Consider the following 17,469-nt stretch of genomic DNA (forward strand, 5'->3'; position numbering starts at 1 on the left):
GAAACTACCTGAATCTGACACGCGTGTTGGTAAAGCCACTTGTAACTGGCGGCAAGGTGTTTTGAATCTGGGGTTTTACCAATAGGAAAGTAGTGAAAGTACTTTATTGAATTCCCCTCTGTATTTTTAGGAGCCTGATTTCTCCTTGCAAGCCTCCCAAACCGGATCTGTCTGATTGAAATCAATAGACCTTTTTACGCCTCTAATGTTGTGAAGCACAGTGCTCATGGTAGACTAAGACCATGTGATTTGGGCTGCCTAGGCTTTAGGTCACATGAGGGTGCTTGGAATTTTTTATATATTTTGTTCCTAGGTGTGTAACGCATCAAGACTGCGCACCAGGAAAGGGGGTGACGTCATCACATTAATAAGACCTGGCTCAGAACGGATGCGGAGACACAAATATTCTCAAGCGGATAATGGAGCTGCCTCGGAAGTTAACCACGGTGTTCACAGAGACCATTTCCAGGTCCAAGTTTACATCACGCGGCCCTTTGATTGGTCGCGTCAACACCAGCGTGGCACTGATGGGGCCCGTTTGCTGTAAGAAAAAAAAAAAAAAAGGTCAGTTTAAAACAAATAAAACACAAAGATTAAAATATAATTTACTTTGCTACTTGGTCAAATTATATGATACCAATCAGGAGAACAGTCCAATATCAGAATCCCCCAGGCAGAGGCAAAATATCTTGAAGAAGGAGAACTCTATTTTTAGCGCCGCTATTCGGCCACTAACCTTCTCGCAGGTTCACACCCGAGACTCCCTGCAAGCCTGTGTTTGGTTGACTCCCGCCTGGAGTGATGGGGGACGTTCATCATGGGGATATTGGGATCCTTTGTCTGCACCACGGCCATCATCTCTGGTTACATGTCACCTTCTATATGCTTCGAGCGGTAAATATATCCTCACTATCTGTACTATGGGTGCCAGCATTTTACTTGAATGTTAGTATCCTAACTTACTTTTTTTTTACATCTTTCCAGAATACAAATCCCCCTGAAGAAGACCAAATTGTGGTCGAAACGCGTCAGGGTATTCTTATGGAAGCTACTTCATCAATGGCACTATATATTATTCCATTGTATCATTTAACATTTAATTGTTGTTGAGATAGGTCTCCAACTGTCTGTAACCTGAATGTATTTTATATTACAACTATCTGCATCTTTATTACTCGTGATACAGAAACTTAGTAAAGAATTTTTTTTTATATATTTCCATGTCTTTGAATTTAATATACCTTACACAATATGTCGCTTAAAAGCCCCCGGGGGGATTTTCTCCATTTTTGTCTCTACAACATTTTGGGGTGTGCGGCCCTTGGACTCTCAATATATGAGTTTTTCCTTGTCTCTTCGGCCACTAGCGGGGCACTTTTAACCCCCGCTAGCGGCTAAATAAAGGGTTAAATGTGTCTGCTGAAGCGCTTTGGCAGCGGTGCCTATTCATGTCAACCGCTTCTTCACCGTCCCCCCAAGAATGCTGATTGCAGGACTTTTTCTAACGTCCTGCCAGCGCATCGCCCCCAGTATTGCAGTATTTGTAGCTGCTGACTTTGAATTATTTTTTTCAGTGGAACTCCGCTTTAACGTCGAGGACAACATGTTCACACTTGCTGCCCAATTTGTCCCACCCACTTTCAGATGCCATTGTAACGAAATAATCAATGTTCTTCACCCAGCCAGTGTCATTAGTACAGTGACAGTGCATATATTTTTTTTTAGCACTGATCAATGTATTAGTGTCACTGGTCCCCAAAAATGTGTCAGTTAGGTGTCCGATTTGTCTGCCGCAATATCGCAGTCCCGTTTTATAAGTCCCCGATTGCTGCCATTACTAGTAAAAATGAAATAAATACCAAAAATATATCCCATAGTTTGCAGACGCTATAATGTGTGCGCAAACTAACTACAACAATGAATATACGCTTGAGATTTTTTACCAAAAATATGTAGCAGAAGACATATTGGCCTAAATTGATGAAGAAATTCAATTTTTTTAACTTTTTTTCAATTTGATATTTTTTATAGCCGAAAGTAAAAAAAAATTATATATATATATATATATATATATATATATATATATATATATATATATATATATATATATATAAAATAATAAATATAAATTATATATATATTTATTTATATAACAATTTTTTTTTTATCACGCAAAAAAAAGCTTCATTTGTGGGGGGGATTGTAATTTTTTTTTTTTGGGTACAGCGTTGCACGACGTGCAATTATCAGTTAAAATAACGCAGTGCCGTATCACAAAAATTGTGTATTCAGGAAGAGGGGTAAATCTTCCGAAGGTCAAGTAGTTAACCAAGAAAGTCAACAAAACGAGATGTTTGCCAAGGTCTCCATTCTCCTGTACACAATTCTATATCTCATACTGTGTATACACAAAAGTCTCTATATAGACACACAGTATAGGATGTCAAGGTGGTTTATCGCACACGCTGCGGCATATCAGGCTGTGAACAGTTGCCGTTCAAACAGCATTTATTTACTGATCTATAAAAATCCGCTTCTCTGCCTGTCACGCACTGTGTGCTCGCACTAATATAGTAAACTCCGAGTGCATGGAAAATCCATTAGTTATATGGACAGCTTAAAAGTTTACAGGAATAAGGGCCGATAATAAGGAGGTCATGGTAGGTGTTATCTTGTTACCAGTTTGGAAAATGTATATTTAGGATGCAACTTGCACCACAACATAGTGATCTGCAGCACACACATTTTCATGCACTGCGGCACACTGCATTAGGCACCCCCCTTCAAAATGAATGACTTGCCCGCTCTGTGTACTGGTTTTGCACAAAGCAGCCGAGACCCTCCTCTTTTCGGGTCCCTTGCCAGAGCTCCTGTTGAGCTTGCTGTGGGGGCACCTGAGCCGCATTCAAACATGGCGCCGCTGTTCGGCTCCGCCCCCTCTCCTCATTGGCTAACAGACTGATGGACAGCAGCAAGAGCCACTGGCGCCACTGCTGTGTCTCAGTCAATCAGGAGGGAGAGTCCCGGTCGGCCAAGGCTCTCGTGCACATTGCTGGATTGAGATGGGCTCAGGTAAGTATTAGGGGGGCTGCTGTACAATGTTGCACGACCGTGCAATTGTCAGTTAAAGCGACGCAGTGCTACATCGCAAAAAATGGCCTGGTCATTAAGGGGGCAAATCCTTCCGGGGCTGAATTGGTTGGGGGGGGGGGGGTGATTCTTTACTATACCCACTGTATTTATTCATAGCACAGCGCAATGCACAAGACACTGGGCTCAATTTACGGAAGGTTATCTACTGCTTTAAGATCAGCTGTTAAATCGCTCTTAGCATTTCCCTAAAACATTTGTTTGTAATTCAATAAAAAAATGCTACTATAATACCACATGCGCTAGTACTGATAAATTGCAGTTGTTAAGGAGCTGCCCCCTCTCCATACTCATTTACATGGGGAGGGGGGTGGGATCTTGGAACCCCCTTATTAAAGGGGGCTTACACATTCCGTTAAATCACCCCGCACCCACCAGGTCAGGGTTGTGGGGAAGAGGCCCTTGTCCTCCATCAACATGGGTGGGACGGGGTAGGCATGCTGCCTGGTGTGATTCGGGGCCTCTTTCCTGACCTACTGGGCTGCATGCTTTAGATAATGGTCTGGTATGAATTTTGGAGGGGTACCAATATTATTTTTTTTGGTGTGGGGTCCCCCTCAAAATTCATACTGCTTGTTTTTTTGTTTTAATATCGGGTCTTCTTTTGTGGAATCCCCACTGACAGCATATGAGTCATGTTTGTTAAGGAAGTGGCAGGTTCCAGTTCCTTAACCATCTATTCACTGGTTGTGGCGGGTGCTGGCAAATACTGCACGCGATAGCTTTTTATGAGTTAAAGGGGTTGTAAACCTTTGCGTTTTTTTCACCTTAATGCATCCTACTTACTTACCTACTTACTTTTACTTACATGAGCCCCGAATGATCGCTCTCTCCATGGGTTCTCAGCTCTTCATTGGATAGATTGATAGCAGGGCAGCCAGTGGCTCCCGCTGCTGTCAAATCCAATGACTCGGGCGCCGGGGAGTGGTACCGAGTCCTGCATTCGGCGGCTACAGCCGCTGAATGCTGGACTCGGGAGCGCGTCCGCAAGGTAACCCCCTTGGGAGAGCGCTTCCCAGAGGGGGTTATCTGATGCGGGGAGGAGCCAAGAGAGCCAGAAGAGGATGTTCAGGGCCACTCTGTGCAAAATGAACTGCACAGTGGCGGTAAGTATGACATGTTTATTATTTTTTTTTATCAAATCTATAGTATCACTTTAGGCCCACTGTGCTGCACTGCATGCTAGTACAATAAATTGCACCTCAGTACAGCAATGCATGTAAAGTGCATTACGACCCATTGCGGTAACATGCATTTTTATTGTGCTTTACCACAATGTAATTGGTGTGAACGGCCCTCAAAGTGAAAGACTTGAAGACTGGAGACTAAAATGGCTTACCTCACTATCCAAAAATGCCAGTTCCCGGGCGCTATAATTCTAAACTCTTGCTTTAATATTTTGAATCACAGACCTAAAACAAGTGTGCAGGATAGTGACTCTGAGCATTAAAGCCAAAGGATGTCAGCATAACAGCCAGACAACCCCCATTTTCTGAAGGGAAACACCAGTGACAGCTCACCCATATCTCTCTCATTAAAGGTTCAATTTGGCACATCCGCTATGTTCTGAACGCAAACACTGCCATCGTCTATGCTAGTTTGTATGGTATTTATGATGCTTCTGTTTGTGAATGTCTCTGTTCATTCATCTTCAGTGCAGCTGAGGCTGCAGAGAAAGGGACTGGAAAATCTGTGTTCTCAGTCCCTTTCCCTGTCTCAAAAGGGAGATCTCAGGGGTCTGATATCTCACCAAACCCCCCAACAGGGCTAATAAAAAAAATAAAAAAAAGAATTGGAATAAATAAATATTTAAACTGTAAAAATAATAAAAAAATTAAATAAAAAACAAACTGACACCGTCCACTCCTCCCCCGCCCGTCCCCAAAAAAAAAAAAAAAAAAAAAAAAAAAGGACCTGTAATCCATATTGGCGCGTACTGGGGGGGGGGGGGGTATTGGTACTTGGTCTTAAAAAAAAATTGTATCGGTGCAACCCTAGAAAGGAGTGTAGTGTTCCATCTATAGAGTGTAATAGAATTGTATTATAATCATGTCCAGTGGGCGGTCATGTATGGAGGTGTAGTGTTCTATGTATAGAGTGTAGGAGAATTGCATTATGATGGTGTCCAGTATTGGGTCATGTTGGGGGTTGTAGTGTTTTATGTATAGAGTTTCATAGAATCGTAATATGACCATGTACAGTGGTCGGTCACGTTGAGGATGTGATCTGTTTGGGGACATTAAGGGTTTTCATGTGTAATCTTCTATTCTTCTCTTACCCTCATGTAGAATTCTCTCCCCTCATTTCCAGATTTGACCTGAAAGATGTAGTAGACCCCAGGGTAGCGGCTGGTGGCTTGCATCTGGAAGATATCTAAAGGAACCCGGCTGTTGGAGAAGATGTCCATGTGTCTGTGGACAATGGTGAATGGCTGGTCCCGGCAGGTAGGGTTCTCCACAGGGCACATACAGCGACTAGGATCAAGAAAGAGAAGTTAAAAGAATGCTGTGATGCTGGTGGCATAGTAATTTAGTTAATATGTGGCCATATAGTACTTGAGCTATTCCAAGCAACAAGTGAAGCCAGTTGATGGGCTACCAGGTCTGAATTCAGACAACCCAATAACCATGGCTGGTTTTGTGCATTCAGTGATGGCTAATTGCCACCCCTGGGGGAAGCAGTGCTCCAAGTGCTATATCCGCCTATAAACTGGCCGATTATCTGCGGCCAATACACTGCAGAAACGCGAGTGTGCGTCCAGGGTCAGTCAGAGGTTACATTTGCATGAGGTTTAGTACATGAGTCAAATATTGCCAATGTACTAAAGTCCCAAAGTCTACTCACTTTAGCTGTAAAAAAATAATTACTGCGCTGTTCCTAAAAGATTCTAATGGATAATACTGCTGCAACTTCATGTAAAACACACACAATCAAATAAGACAAAATATATTCTAAATACAAAATTAAACTTGTTGGAGTTTTAATTTGATGAAATATATAGCATAGACATGTGCAGAACGGAAACATTCGATTCGTTGCGTTAATAATTTAGTTACATTGATTTGTTTCGGAATTCGTCTAGTTTTTGTTAAGTTTCATTTCATTTAGTTTATTAGTTTTCTAACCAATTCCAAATTTTGGGGAATTTGAATTTAGAATGGTTGAAAACTGATCGAACAATTTGAATTCTGTGTGCAGAATAGCTGGTTGTTAAGTGGGCCGGGAATGGGCCGGGAATTCGGACACACTGCATCCTTAACAACCAATTAATCATCAGCCGTCAGTGACTCCCCCACTGACAGCTGAAATGTGCACTAAAGAATAACAATAAAAAGTTATTGAAAAAAAAAAAAAAAAAAAAGGCCTGGTATGGATTTTAAGGAGAACATCGGGACACTGTGCTGTCGAGGGGAGAGGGGTGGTGGTATGTTGAGGGCATGTGACACTCGCTCACCCCCCCCCCCCTTTCCTGGTCTTCTGGGCTGCATGCTCGGATGAGAGTCTGGAATAGATTTTGGGGTGGGGGACCCCATGCTGCTTGTTTTTTTCAGAATTTTTTTATTGCCAGCATTCTTTTCTTTATATTTCAGCTGTCCGTGGGGAAGCCCGCTGACAGCTAGTGAGTCGTCAGTTTGGTAAAGCGGAGTTCCAGACGTTTTTGTGTTTATTAATGATCAGAAGCTACAAAAAGTGTCGCTGCTAACAAAAACACACTCGCCTGTCCCAGGATCGAGCGCTGCAGCTGCCCAAGCCTTCGGTTCTCTTCCTCGCCTCTACCCAGCATCACACGTGTGGGCACCCGGCTGTGACAGCTTGCGGTTTCATAGCTGGGTGCGCACTGTGCATGTCGCGCTGAGCTTCTTCAATGACCGGGTAATTTTCTGGGACCTGTGACGGGAGGAAGAACTTCCACTCGAGTCATTTAGGCGGCCCGAGCAGAAGTGGGAGCTGGGTACCTGTCAAAACTAGGTACCTACCCCCCCCCCCCCCAAAAAAAAGGGTGAGGAGTCCTAAAGGGGAACTTCTACTTTTGGGTGGAACTACGCTTTAAGGGTGGAACTACGGTCTAAGGACGCGGCAGCTGGCTTCCCGGCCTGCTGCTTACCAACCAGCTATTCTTCACACATAATTTGAATCGGTCAATGTTTTTTTGACCAATCTGAATTTAATTAGTTCTGAAAATTTGGAATTTGTTAGAAAATAATTAAACAAAATTAAATTAAACGAAATTCGTTACTATTTCATTCGGAGATTTGGATACATCTGAATCTCCGAATAACCAAAAATGTGTCTGCATTTGTATTGGGACTGAAACGAATTGCACGTCTAATATATCGCACAAGGAGAGAAATCTAAAGCAAATTAACAATATGTAACCCTGCTGGAGTTATTTACATGGGTGCTTTGCTGTGGGCCCCATGCAGGTCTGTGTTTTCACAGCACGGAGATGCACATGTGTTGCTTGTATCCCCCGTGCCGGCATCCCATTAAAGTGGTTGTAAACCCTTACAGACCACTTTAACCTACATGTAAGCCTAGATTAAGGCTTACCTGTAGGTGCAACAAATATCTCCTAAACCTACATGGTTTAGGAGATATTTGCAAAAGAATGACACAGATGTTTTCGGCGCATGCACTGTAGACAATGGCGCGCAGGCGCACTGGCACCGACGGAGGAGGTGACTGAGCACCGTTGCTATGCATACTAGCTCATTATGCCTTTGCCTTGCAGGGTGTTAAAAAAAAAAAACATATGCAGGGCCGTCTTTAACGCAGGGCAAAAGTGGAAAGCTGCCCGGGCCCAGCCAATGCTGTGGGGCCCAAAGCAGCTGCCCCTTGAGTCCGCACTGCCCTTAAATAAGTTGATAAGTGGATCCGGGAGGGCCCAAGAAAATTTTGGCCCAGGGGTCCAATCAATATTAAAGACAGCCCTGGACATACAGGTGCACAGATAAAGCCGCTGTGTCCTCATAGGACATGCAGGTGAGTGCTGGTCCCTAAACCCATACAGGGTGTGTTCAGGGACTCTCATCCACATGTCCTATTAGGACATGGCAGCTGTGTCCATGCAGCCACATGTCCCAATAAAAATGAATGGCACGCTGGCACAATGATACGCGCAACACTTGTGCATCCCTGTGCTGGTAAAACACGGACCTGCACGAGGCTCACAGTACAGCGCCAAGTATCATTGAACCCCTATTTGTTGCCCTGTATTCTTGACTGCACTCTACAGTCATAACTTTTTATAAACATCCTCCATATTCGCCTGTACTCACTTATCATTGATCTGAATGTACGGCTCCTCACATCGCACGGGATCTAAACACTTGTAGGTTCCAGGGATATTGAGGCACGTCTGCTGAGCTGTGCAGGTATTATTCCGTGTGTCACATTCATCGACATCTGGGAAAACCACAATTTACAAATCACATTGCAAGAGTGAATATCTCTTTAACTTAAAGTGGTAATGAACCCAAAAGCAAACATTTATTAAACTGCAGCTTACTAATTCTTAGATGTAATGGCTGGGATGACCATTTACCACTGACAGGGCTGCTTAAAACTTACAATGATCAGCTTTACGTATATTTAATTTTCCTATTGGGATACAAGTTTTACATATTTGCTGTAACTGCTGTATAAAATGTGAGCTGGAGTTTGGCTTCAATTTGTAAGTGTATCTTAATCTGCTAGTACATCTAATCCCCCCCCCCCCCCCCCCAGACTGACAATGCTGCTCTTCAAAGGTGCCACCAGTGCTCCTTTATTCAGAGTGGGGGGGGGGGGCGCTCTAATACAGGAGGCGTCTTACTGGCCAGATCACCAGGTAAAAAAGAAAAAAAGCCTAAAAAAGAAAATGAATGCAGCCACACATCTAATGATTGGTAAGCTGCAATGTATTACATTTTTGTATTTGGGTTTAATACTGCTTTAACACTTTATGGTTTATTGAAATATAATAATATAGTTCAGTAGAGGGAGTCCTGTAGGGGTTAAGTGTGTTCTAAGGGAGTGTTTTTTTTTTATAATCACTTTTTTTCCTTTATTATAACAAATCTCATTTTACAATCAAAAAAAAAAAAAATATATATATATATATATATATATATATATATATATATATATATATATATATATAAAACAATAAACAGAGACAGCCAAATACAATGCTTATAATTTACCCCTATAAATTCCTTTTCAAAAAAAAAAAAAACACCCCCTGGCTTGGCTCTCCTCCCACCCCCCGGGTCATTCCGTCCCTATTTCGAAGGAATACCGTGTTTCCCCGAAAATAAGCCCGGGTCTTATATTAATTATGCCAACAAAAGACACAGTAGGGCTTATTTTCGGGGTAGGTCTTACCATGTAATGTGCTGTCTTCTCTCCCCCTCTCCCTCCCTGCCTGTCAGGAATCCCCAGTGTAAACGGAGTTAAAATGCTTGTACAATCCTATAATCCACTCTATTACAGTAGTATATAATGTACAATGTGTGCGTTTCTGTAATATAATTGTGCCCAATACATTTGTTATAGTGCCGCTCTGCACTTCTGTTAGCCGCCGGAGCTCTCTTCCCCGCAATTATATTACAGAAACACACACATTGTACATTATATACTACTGTAATATAGTAGATTATAGGATTTTACAAGCATTTTAAACTAGGGCTTATTTTCGGGGTAGGGCTTATATTGCAGCCCTCCTGGAAAATAATGCTTGGTTTTATTTTCAGGGTAGGTCTTATTTTTGGGGAAACAGGGTAGTATAACCATCCTGCCTAAGTATCCTTAAATTTGTCCTGTTGATCTCTCACTATATGTACCCATCTCTCCGCTGAGGGACACAGCGGCGCGAGGCACAGCCAATTAGGGCAGCAGCGGTGTTAGTGGTGCCACTACCCACGGGTGTCACCCGGGTGTGGCCTGCACCCCCTGCACCCACCTAGCAACGCCACTGGAACAGAGTCTTGTATCAGTGGAAAAAAATTGCATGGTCATTGGGAGGAACATTGAGGGAGGAACAGGCAAGCAAAGGGCTGCAGTTTGGAGACAACTGACCTATAACATTATATTGCTGTGGCTCCAGTCACTCACCCTGACATGTCCGGCTGTCATCGAGCAGCACATAGCCATTCGGACAGCTGCAGTAGTAGGATCCAGGCTCATTGACACACTGGTCCTGACACAGGAACTCTGAAACGCTGCATTCATCCATATCTGGAATAAAGAGAAGGTATCTCATGCACAATCGCAGCCAATGTTCAGATCTAATAGGCAGAAAGGTCACACTGTGAAAGCACAAAAACCCTTTGCCAGCATTGAAAATAAAAAATCTTTGTGGCCAACATCCACTGCATTACTTAGGAATATTGGGCCAGATTCACGTAGCCCGGGCGCAACTTAACTTTTCCGATTTAAGTTACACCGCCGCAAATTTTCTGCCTAAATGCCCGATCCACAAAGCACTTACCTGGAAATTTGCAGCGGTGTAACTTAAATCCGTCCGGCGCAAGGCGGGCCCAATCGAATGGGGCGAGTCCCATTTAAATTAGGCGCGCTCCCGCGCCGGACGTAATGCGCATGCTCCGTCGGGTAAGTTACCCGACGTGCATTGCGCTAACTGACGTCGCACCAACGTCATTTGCTTAGACGTTAACGTAAATGGCGTCCAGCGCCATTCACGGACGTCTTACGCAAACGACGTTGATGTTTAAATTTCAGCGCGGGAACGACGGCCATACTTACCATGGATTAAGACAACTAGGGCTCAGCCCTAGTTTTACGCGGCGTAATTTGACAGAAACTACGTAGATTTAGATCGACAGGGCGTTCGGGGATCGCCGTAAGTCTTCATTTGCATATTCTACGCCGGCCGCAATGGCCTCGCCACCTAGCGGCCGGCCTAGAATTGCATCCTTAAGATCCGACAGTGTAATTCAATTACACCTGTCGGATCTTAGGGCTAGCTATGCGTAACTGATTCTATGAGTCTATCAGTCGCATAGTTAGAAACAGAGATACGACGGCGTATCTCGTTTGTGAATCTGGCCCATTGTACGGTGTATAGGAGGCAGTACACTCAGGAGTTTGTATTAGTTGAACGGATTTACCAGTGCAGTTGATGCCGTCTTCATCCAGCTCATATCCCGGTTCACATCGACACAAATATGAACCATACGTGTTAACACAGCTTTGGACACATGGATTCTGTGTGGTACATTCATCAACGTCTAGATGAACAAAATAAACAGGAAGGTATCAGTTGTTAAAAAAAAATCATCTGATTAAAAAATATTGTTGGCAGTGGTTACGAGAATGAAACTTATACATTCCTTAAAAATAAATGACAACAATAGTACAACACTGGAGACATCACTGAGAATGCAGCCGATCCATTCACTAGAGAGCGGTGATATCACTGAGAATGCAGCCTATCCATTCACTAGAGAACAATCATATCACTGAGAATGCAGCCTATCCATTCACTAGAGAGCAATCATATCACTGAGAATGCAGCCTATCCATTCACTAGAGAGCAATCATATCACTGAGAATGCAGCCTATCCATTCACTAGAGAGCAATCATATCACTGAGAATGCAGCCTATCCATTCACTAGAGAGCGGTGATATCACTGAGAATGCAGCCTATCCATTCACTAGAGAGCGGTGACATCACTGAGAAAGCAGCCTATCCATTCACTAGAGGTGACATCACTGAGAAAGCAGCCTATCCATTCACTAGAGGTGACATCACTGAGAATGCAGCCTATCCATTCACTAGAGAGCGGTGACATCACTGAGAATGCAGCCTATCCATTCACTAGAGAGCGGTGATATCACTGAGAAAGCAGCCTATCCATTCACTAGAGAGCGGTGATATCACTGAGAATGCAGCCTATCCATTCACTAGAGAGTGGTGACATCTCCAAGAATGCAGCCTATCAATTCACTAGAGAACAATGACATCACTGAGAATGCAGCCTATCCATTCACTAGAGACCGATGACATCACTGAGAATGCAGCCTATCCATTCACTAGAGACCAGCGACATCACTGAGAATGCAGCCTATCCAATCACTAGAGAGAGGTGATATCACTGAGAATGTAGCCTATCCATTCACTAGATAGCGGTGACATCACTGAGAATGCAGCCTATCCATTCACTAGAGACCGGTGACATCATCGACAATGCAGCCTATCCATTCACTAGAGACCAGTGACATCACTGAGAACGCAGCCTATCCATTCACTAGAGACCAGTGACATCACTGAGAATGCAGCCTATCCATTCACTAGAGACCAGTGACATCACTGAGAACGCAGCCTATCCATTCACTAGAGACCAGTGACATCAATGCAGTTTGTCCATTAGGGAACAATAAATATACAGAATTTCTCATGTGTTGCTCATTGTAATCCCCCATCTGGTTTGTATTAATGCTCCACATACCTTGGCAGGATCTTGCATCTGAGTTCAGCAAAAATCCTGGGTTGCACGTGCAGGAGTAAGAACCAGGCACGTTGGCACAGAGCTGCTGGCAATACCCGTAGCGGCATTCATCAATGTCTAAAAATAACAATACATTTCTTTAGAATGTCCCCACAGACACAGACCACAATAAATAAGAACCTGTACTATAAATTCACTATATCACAACAGAAACAAACGTTTGGGCTTTTCATAGATTTGAAGGGTGTCGGCAGCATTTTAGATGATGATTGTTCAAGCTTTTTGGATCATTATGGTTTCATTTGCTGCTTTAAAGCGAGATTCCACCCGCCATTAAAAAAAAAAAAGTCAGCAGCTACTAACACTGTAGCTGCTGACTTTTAATAAGGACACTTACCTGTCCTAGTCGCCCACGATGTCGGCCCCCCCGACGGCGATCGCTCGGTCCTGGCGCCTCCATCCTCACTAAGGGAAACAGGCAGTGAAGCCTTAAGGCTACTGGACATGTGCAACTCGCGCGGCGCTTTGTGAATGGGCGGCTGCCTCCTGGGATACACACAGTTCCCAGAAGGCAGCGTGCCACATTCACCAGAAGACACCGCGACAAAGGACGAGGCAGAAGAGCTAGTTTTGGATAGCAACCGCCTGTTCTGGAAAGTATAAAAAAAATAAAAAAACTTTTTTTTTTTAGATGTTTGGGAAAAAAAAAACAGGGTGGAACTCCACTTTAAAAGTGACTCATGCTGATAGAGGAAGGAAGCAGCAGGCAGAAATTACACTTAGTGCTCTTGATTGAGACAAGTACACACTATATGCTTTGTTCATATTTAATCCACTTTAAATACACAAAAGGCCACTTCTGCCTGGTGTGGTCCCTGAGCTTAGCGTCAACTATGGGACATTATATACAGTATATATTGCAATGAATACATTGATAGAAGGCATCCCTTGGAAGTAGCCTCTTTGTATTTAAAGTTGACACTAAACGATATCCTTTTTCTACACATCTGCTATGTTTTGGCCCTGTAATTATTTTTTTGTTTAATAACTTCTTACTGTGTATTTCTGCCTCCTTGTAAGGTCCTGTGTGAGCTACAGTAAGGGAAAAAAGTATTTGATCCCCTGCTCATTTTGTACACTGACAAAGAAATGATCAGTCTATAATTTTAATGGTCGGTTTATTTTAACAGTGAGAGACAAAATAACAAAATAATCCAGAAAAATGCATTAAAAAAAAAAAAGTTATAAACTGATTTGCATTTTAATGAGTGAAATAAGTATTTGATCCCCTATAACAGTGATGGTGAACCTTGGCACCCCAGATGTTTTGGAACTACATTTCCCATGATGCTCATGCACTCTGCAGTATAGCTGAGCATCATGGGAAATGTAGTTCCAAAACATCTGGGGTGCCAAGGTTCGCCATCACTGCCCTATAAGCAAGATTTCTGTCTCCCTGGTGTCTTCTATATGGGTAACAAGCTGAGATTAGGAGCGCTCTCTTAAAGGGAGTGCTCCTAATCTCAGCTTGTTACCTGTATAAAAGACTCCTGTCCACAGCACCTCTCTTTCAGATGTATCTGAAGCTGCTAGACTTCCAATTTCCGGTCCCAACTTTCCTTTTCCGAGGCACATCGCTGGGAAATTGGAGTGTGGGCAAACAAAGAGGTGTAGGGGCGGGAGGAAGAGGAGCAGATCAAGCCCTCTCTTCTCTCCGTTTTTTTGGGGGGGGAGGGGGGGTTAGTGCTGGCTTTGGGCAGTGTGAAAGAGTGTAACAAACACTCTCAGCTTAGCCAAATGCAGCCAGCAACCCTGTTTGAAGCATGATACATGATTCCAAACCCAAACTGTCCGGGTGAATCCCGGACAGGTGGCAACCCCAACAGATACCTTATGTAGGATATCATTCATTAACTACTTTGGGGATCATCTCAGCTTGTTCAGAAAAAGATACGATGATTGTTAGACAAAAAAAAAAAAGCTTGAGACCGCAAAAAGTGACTGGTTTGGTTGGATGACCACAGCCAACCGGCACATGCATATCGAAATCCCTAACTACCATTCTCTAAAATTCTTGACTTGATTTCCCCTACGGCATGTTTTTGGAAATAATTTTTCAACGTTCGAGAATACGCGATTGATTTATTTATTTTCCTAAGAGTTTTATTTTTACCCAAAGTCATCTGCTGCATGTCAATGATGGATTATACAACCTCTGTATTGGAAAACAAGCATTTCATGTCTGTGCCTAACTGCCAATTTTTTTTTTGTAAAATTATTTTTAATTGAATTTTTCAAGACACATATACAATAACAGGCCACAAACGCGACCAACAGTTACCGGTTAAAACACAGGGACCGGTGCACAAAACAAAACACAACCAAATGAAAAGGGGAAGGAGGGGAAGGGAAGAAGAAGAAAAAGAAAAAAAAGGGGGGGGAAGAGATGAGGGGGGGGGGGGACAAACGCTTGCAGTAGACATAGTCAACATTGGTCAAACGGAATGAGATGGACCGTAATTAAATGAAGTCCAAGCATGACTGATCCCCGTATACAATATAAATAAAACCTTTTTGCCGACTCCCGACCCCAGTGCTGAGCAAAGAGACGGGTGTTCTCACTCCCTCCCAACTAACTGCCAATTTTACAGACGATAGATGCAATCACATTTTATGACTCTATACATTTCATTTCTTGCTGGGAAACTGCAGAAAATTACACAAAACCGAAAAGAGAAGGCACATCACTGAGATGTGTACATTGAGTGATGTCACTCTGCCCACAAAAAAAAGTCCACAAATAATATTTATATAAGACGTTATGACATCTTTTGTCATATTGGCATATTTAATTAGATTTTTTTTCTAGGTAATCTGTACAAACAAGAGGTTATTATACAGATTGGGGGTTATTGCCGTGAGGCAAATCCACTTTGCACTACAAGTGCAAAGTGCACTTGGAAGTGCAGTCGCTGTAAATCTAAGGGGTAGATCTGAAATGAGGGGAAGCTCTGCTGATTTTATCATCCAATCACGTGCAAGCTAAAATGCTGTTTTTTATTTTCCTTGCATGTCCCCCTCGGATCTACAGCGACTGCAATTCCAAGTGCACTTTTAGTGCAATTTTAAGTGCACTTGAATCCACTTTGTGGATTTGTCTTTAGTAAATAACCCCCAATGTGTCATATAACGCTTATATTGGAAGAATGGTAAATACAGTATGTGCGGTTCATCCGATAATGATTTGTACTCTTAACCAGGCCCGGACTGGCCATAGTGCAGCCCTCAAAATTTCCACTCGCCTACTAGCATTTGACGAGTGGATTTAGGCTGGGGGCGAGTGATGACAGGGCTGCATGACCAATCTCCCTTCAATCTGTGCCTACACTTAGAGTCCCGATGAGATTGGCGGCCGAAGAGGAAAGGTGCATGCTCGGGAAAAGTAGTCTGGTGAGCCGCGCACAGGCAGAGCAGTACACAGGTGCTCTACTTACAATTCTCATTAAGCCATGGGACCTAACAGTATGACCTCTCTGAGCCTGCCCCCCTCCCCCCGACCAATGTAGCTGGAGAGCAGAAAGTAATGAGTGAGGTGGAGGATTGCAAAAATGACCACTCCGGTGCAGCGCTCACTGAAAGTTGCCCTGACATGAGAGCGGCAGCCTTCTAGTTTGTGCAGTTTTCTTCTCCTTGTGCTCTATGTAAGTGTCCAACAGTTTAGCCTGAGCTCTGTGAACAGACTGGTGTGCTGTGCGCTGTCAGTGTGCGCTGTGCTATGGTGTCAATGGCTGTGCAGTTGTGTGGATCTCAGCGCTGGATTGTACTTCCTCCCGCTGTGCTGCAGCTCCTCTCCTCTCTGCCAGCCTGAATAAAAGGGGGAAGTGGGGACATGCAAGCATGGAGCCGCACACAGAGCCTCCTGATGATGAGATGAATGGGAGAGAGAGAGAGGATGGATGGGAGTTGCAGAGGAGACAGCAAGAGAATGGGGAAGAGACCCAGTTCTAGTGCCCTGTCCCTCTGGTCTGCCCCCAGTGCCCGTCCCTCTGGTCTGCCCCCAGTGCCCCGTCCCTCTGGTCTGCCCCCAGTGCCCTCCCTGTCCCTCTGGTCTGCCCCCAGTGCCCCGTCCCTCTGGTCTGCCCCCAGTGCCCCCAGTGCCCCGTCCCTCTGGTCTGCCCCCAGTGCCCCGTCCCTCTGGTCTGCCCCCAGTGCCCCGTCCCTCTGGTCTGCCCCCAGTGCCCCGTCCCTCTGGTCTGCCCCCAGTGCCCCGTCCCTCTGGTCTGCCCCCAGTGCCCCGTCCCATTTTGTTAAAGTTGTTGTTGGTAGTATTTTATTTTGTAACTTGATTCTGCATAAAACATTGACATTCCATGAGATAATCTACGAGGGCGTGTTTACGGGTGCAATTAGGCACAGGGCAGTGTATGGATTAGGTGGGGCAACTGGTGGCGAGTAACTCTTGAGGCCTGGCTAGTAGCTCAGGACTTGAAATTTTGAGCCCTGCCATAGTGCATATGCCCGTTGGGCCACGGCAGCACGTGGGCCGCAGGTCACCCCTCTGTAATGTAGGGGGGGGTCTGTATGGGCTGTATTGTAGAGGGGGTCTGTAATGTAGGGGGCTCTGTAATGTAGGGAGGGAGTCTGCACTGTAGGGAGGTCTGTGTAACATGCACGGGGTCCAGAACGGTTAGGGGGGTGTCTGTGTAACAAACTGTGGGGGGCTGTGTAATGTAAAGGGACCCAGAGGTGCAGGGTACTGTGTGATGTAAAAGGGTCCAGAGGTGCGGTGCTGTGTAATGTATTGTAAAGGGGTCCAGGGTGCTGTGTAATGTTAATGGGTTCAGAGGTGCAAGGTGCTGTGTAATG

At 44.2% G+C, this 17,469-nt stretch overlaps 1 protein-coding gene across 1 annotated transcript in view; it reads right to left on the minus strand.

Moving 5' to 3' along the window:
• Positions 1–304: 304 nt before the first annotated feature.
• The window catches only part of FBLN5 (fibulin 5), a 69,134-nt gene continuing 51,969 nt past the window's right edge, over positions 305–17,469 (minus strand). The window contains exons 7-12 of the mRNA XM_040333818.1: positions 12,604–12,720; positions 11,262–11,381; positions 10,246–10,368; positions 8,430–8,556; positions 5,429–5,624; positions 305–541 (exon numbers count right to left, since the gene is read on the minus strand). Of these exons, the coding sequence (XP_040189752.1) occupies positions 380–541; positions 5,429–5,624; positions 8,430–8,556; positions 10,246–10,368; positions 11,262–11,381; positions 12,604–12,720 (845 nt within the window). The 3' untranslated portion in view covers positions 305–379. The remainder of the gene's footprint in view (positions 542–5,428; positions 5,625–8,429; positions 8,557–10,245; positions 10,369–11,261; positions 11,382–12,603; positions 12,721–17,469) is intronic.

Source organism: Rana temporaria, chromosome 13 (assembly GCF_905171775.1).
Source record: "Rana temporaria chromosome 13, aRanTem1.1, whole genome shotgun sequence".
Lineage (NCBI taxonomy): Eukaryota > Metazoa > Chordata > Amphibia > Anura > Ranidae > Rana > Rana temporaria.